Genomic DNA, 5,000 nt, shown 5'->3' with positions numbered 1-5,000 from the left:
GCTTCCTTGTCTTTGTGTATACAGTAAGTAAAATGCATAAAAACTCGTTTTTGAGAAAACACCCTCAAAGTTCTGTATTGTAATTGTGATCTATGGACACACACAATCAGACAAAATGAAGTAAAATACAGTAAACAACTAATCGTCTGTTTTTTCAATATTTCATTGCCACTAGTTTGAAATAAGACATTTGTACAATGGACTCCCTACTGGCAGTAGAAAAGCATGATTTGTTTCTATTCAAGAATCCCAATTTAACTTTTTAGAAAGATGTTCCACATGGGTGTTAAAAGATGTTCCACATGGGTGTTATATAAGAAGTGTTTATAAGAACTACAATTTCAATTTGTGAACCCTAATATGTGTATGAATAATAATAAATGTGAAATGTGTGTTTACGTAGCTCAAAGTAGCTTTACACTAAGGGGCAGTGGTAGTGGGACAAATGACGGACGAGTACAACACAAACACACAAGGATGAATGGGACTAATTGTCTCTCCGTCCTAAAGCTAGAGGTCAGAGAGACGACCCTCCAGCCAGCGACGTCACTGGGAGGTCAAATCTGGGGCAGCTCCTTTTGGGAGAAAGTGCTTTCTTTTTTTTTTTTTTGATCCACTTTTTCTCCCATTTTTCTATATTTTTCTCCCATCCCAATTTCGTATCATCCAATTCAACCCTCCCCTGTCACGAACGCTGTTTCTTGCCTCCCACAAGCCGGCTGCAATGTGGACTAAGTCATACATAGCACAAGTCCCCTCCGGTACTTGAGGTAACAGCAGTCGCATCTTTTCACCTGCGCAGCTCGATCTCTCAGTGGCGAGGAGTAACGCGTGGGAGGCTCACGCTGCCCCCGACACTTCCTGATTCTACTGCGCAGGCGCACCAACCGACTTGTAGGAGTCGCTTGTTCACAACGTTCGATCCCCACCCTTCAGTTTTCCCTCCCCGTAATACGGCCAATGTGTATTACTGCGGACGACCAGCCAAACTGAAAAACAATGTGGAGAGCTGGATTCGAACACGCGAATCCTAGCGTCTCCACACTGGTGGCGAGTGCCTTAGACCACTACACCACCTAGCCGCCCGGGAGAAAGTGCTTTCTTTATTACTAATTAACATAGAAATCACATATGTCATTCTGAAACAAAACTCTTCATTTGCTGAATATCTTCCCCTCTGAAGTGTAAATATGTATGTTCTGAAACTGCAGCAACCAATGAGCATGCGTCTGAGGCTGAGACGACCAATCAACAGTCTTCGGAACCAGAGGGGGAGGGACTAGCAGAGGAGACTGTCACAGGTGTGTGTGTGTGTGTGTGTGTGTGATATGACAGACATCTGTGGAATTAAATAATTATAATGATAATAAATACTATTTGTATCATTAACAATTATGTTTTACAGTTATAGTCATGACTCAACGAACCATGTCCGAAAATAAATAAATAAGTGGATCGCCGCGGATATAGCTACTGTATAGTGGAATAGACTATTAATATTCCACGGTATGTCTTTCTTATTATTATATAATTTATTGTTGGTTTTATTTATTTATTACATCGCTTGCGCACATCTAAGAGCCAAACTCTTTTAAAAAAACAACTAAAAACACATTTGTTCAGACAGGCCTTTGGTCATACATAGGCACTTTTTCTTGTCCTCACTGTTCCTATAGTTTTGTTTTTAATTAGTGACTCATGATTTTATCCAAATTCTTTTATTCAACTTTTTATCTGGTTTCACGTTTTTTTTAACTGCTGTCTGTTGTTGTTGTCGTTTATTTCTGTTTTTGTTTTGTTGTGTTTTTTATATAAGCTGTAGTGTAAAGCACCCTGTGCATTCGTGCTGTGAAGGGTGCTATATAAATAAAAGTCATTCATTCATTCATTCATTCGGTGTAGAAACGGCTTGATTCTATGTTACTATTGTACTTACATTTGCACTCTGGTTGTATACCAAACCTTTTTTCGTTGTATTGTACTTGTGCTGTATGATGACAATACATTTGAATCTAATCTAATAAAATTGGAGAATGAGGACCATTGTTGTTAGTATATTATAGTATTACTGTTGTCCTAATGTTTTCACAGAGATTGTCATGATGGCCGACAACAATGAGGATCATGATAGTGAGTTGATTACTGTTTGTCTGTGTCTGTCTGTCTGTCTGTCTGTCTGTCTGTCCGTGTGTCCTGTTTGCATGTCTGTCTGTCTGTCTGTCTGTCTGTCTGCCTGTCTGCCTGTCTGCCTGTCTGTCTGTCTGTCTGTCTGTCTGTCTGTCTGTCTGTCTGCCTGTCTGCCTGTCTGTCTGTCTGTCTGTATGTCTGTCTGCCTGTCTGTCTGTCTGTCTGTCTGTATGTCTGTCTGCCTGTCTGCCTGTCTGTCTGTCTGTTTGTCTGTTTGCATGTCTGTCTGTCTGTCTGCCTGTCTGTCTGTCTGTTTGTCTGTTTGCATGTCTGTCTGTCTGTCCGTGTGTCCTGTTTGCATGTCTGTCTGTCTGTCCGTGTGTCCTGTTTGCATGTCTGTCTGTCTGTCTGTTAATCTGTCTGTCTGTTTATCCATCCATATATCTATCTGTCTTTCTATCCTCTCCCTGCCTCCCTGCCTCTCTGTCACCCACTCAGACCCTCTTCATTATGACATCATACGTACAGTATGACGATGGGTGTAACACACAAATGTTCTCTTTTTCAATTGTATTAAATCAATATTCTGAATTCCCTGGTTGACTTATTACGTTAGTTTCATGTCCTGCAGTTCTACCGTTGTTGTCATGTCTTCTGAGTTAGTCTGGGTCAATATCAGTCTGAGTGTGTAATGTCTAAATGATCATCTTTTCTACTGCAATGTTGTGCTATAAGTAGGGTTGGGCATCGATTCCGATTCCGATTCTCCATATCAATTCCTGTTCTAAACTATTCTCGATTCCGATTCTTTGAGGTGCAGGTCAAAACAGGTCACAGTTTATTTCGCAGGAGATTTTTTGTTTTTTTTTGTAAAATCTTAAAAAAAATTCATACTATTCACATTTTCAGTTGACTTGATATACAGTTGAATTTGGTTGCTGTACTGTAACTAGGGTATTAATTAACAAAGTAAAAAAAAAATTAAAAAAATTGGAAGTTAGGAACCGGTTCCTATTAGAACCGGTTTTCGGTGCCCAACCCTAGCTATAAGTAATTACTGTGTGTATAGCTGGAAGCACTGGCCAAATACTGCTTATATATATATATAGACGTTTTCAACTTGACAACATAAATATTCTAAATTGACTACATTTGATTTCCTAGACATTTTTAATGGAACAGCCTGTAATGCAGTTGATTTCCGGTTGCAGTGTTTGCTAATATCAATAACTGACACCTCTCAGAATGTTTATGTCGTCGAGGTGAAACTGACGCCTGTATGGAAGTCCTCTGCACTTATATTATTGCTCGTATCGTATGACATGAATGTAATACGTGTATCGTTGCTTTGCCTGTAACCAGACTATGGATCTCAAGATGTGGAGTCTGAAATCCAAGGTTCGTCTGCTGCTGTGTGTTGGGCTGGAGCTGCATGTGACTTAGCAGCATGTAGATATTAGCAGCATGTAGATATTAGCAGCATGTAGATATTAACAGCATGTAGATATTAGCATGTAGATATTAGCACCATGTAGATATTAGCACCATGTAGATATTAGCACCATGTAGATATTAACAGCATGTAGATATTAGCACCATGTAGATATTAACAGCATGTAGATATTAGCATGTAGATATTAGCACCATGTAGATATTAACAGCATGTAGATATTAGCACCATGTAGATATTAACAGCATGTAGATATTAGCATGTAGATATTAGCACCATGTAGATATTAACAGCATGTAGATATTAGCATGTAGATATTAGCACCATGTAGATATTAACAGCATGTAGATATTAGCACCATGTAGATATTATCAGCATGTAGATATTAGCATGTAGATATTAGCAGCATGTAGATGGTAAATGGTGCATTTATGTAGCGCTTTTATAAATGGTGGTGCATTTATATAGAGCTTTTATAAATGGTGGTGCATTTATATAGAGCTTTTATAAATGGTGGTGCATTTATATAGAGCTTTTATAAATGGTGGTGCATTTATATAGAGCTTTTATAAATGGTGGCGCATTTATATAGAGCTTTTATAAATGGTGGTGCATTTATATAGAGCTTTTATAAATGGTGGCGCATTTATATAGAGCTTTTATAAATGGTGGTGCATTTATATAGAGCTTTTATAAATGGTGGTGCATTTATATAGAGCTTTTATAAATGGTGGCGCATTTATATAGAGCTTTTATAAATGGTGGTGCATTTATATAGAGCTTTTATAAATGGTGGCGCATTTATATAGAGCTTTTATAAATGGTGGCGCATTTATATAGAGCTTTTATAAATGGTGGCGCATTTATATAGAGCTTTTATAAATGGTGGCGCATTTATATAGAGATTTTATAAATGGTGGTGCATTTATATAGAGCTTTTATAAATGGTGGTGCATTTATATAGAGCTTTTATAAATGGTGGTGCATTTATATAGAGCTTTTATAAATGGTGGTGCGTTTATATAGAGCTTTTATAAATGGTGGTGCATTTATATAGAGCTTTTATAAATGGTGGTGCATTTATATAGAGCTTTTATAAATGGTGGTGCATTTATATAGAGCTTTTATAAATGGTGGTGCATTTATATAGAGCTTTTATAAATGGTGGTGCATTTATATAGAGCTTTTATAAATGGTGGTGCGTTTATATAGAGCTTTTATAAATGGTGGTGCATTTATATAGAGCTTTTATAAATGGTGGTGCATTTATATAGAGCTTTTATAAATGGTGGTGCATTTATATAGAGCTTTTATAAATGGTGGTGCATTTATATAGAGCTTTTATCCAAAGCGCTTCACAATTTGTTCCTCACACTTTACCCATTCACTCACACATTCACACACCGACGGCGGAGGCGACCAT

At 37.6% G+C, this 5,000-nt stretch overlaps 1 protein-coding gene across 1 annotated transcript in view; it reads left to right on the top strand.

Annotated features, from left to right (window-relative positions):
* The window catches only part of LOC311238571 (aspartyl/asparaginyl beta-hydroxylase-like), a 45,714-nt gene that overhangs the window by 2,849 nt on the left and 37,865 nt on the right, over positions 1-5,000 (top strand). Inside the window, 3 exon segments of the mRNA XM_084326670.1 lie at positions 1,212-1,301; positions 2,092-2,130; positions 3,490-3,525. Coding sequence (XP_084182796.1) covers positions 2,100-2,130; positions 3,490-3,525 — 67 coding nt within the window. The 5' untranslated portion in view covers positions 1,212-1,301; positions 2,092-2,099.

Source organism: Notolepis coatsorum (assembly GCF_963971535.1).
Source record: "Notolepis coatsorum genome assembly, chromosome: 12".
Taxonomy (NCBI): Eukaryota; Metazoa; Chordata; class Actinopteri; order Aulopiformes; family Paralepididae; genus Notolepis; species Notolepis coatsorum.
The sequence above is the reverse complement of the archived record's forward strand: the minus strand, read 5'-3'. Positions and strand labels throughout refer to the sequence as shown.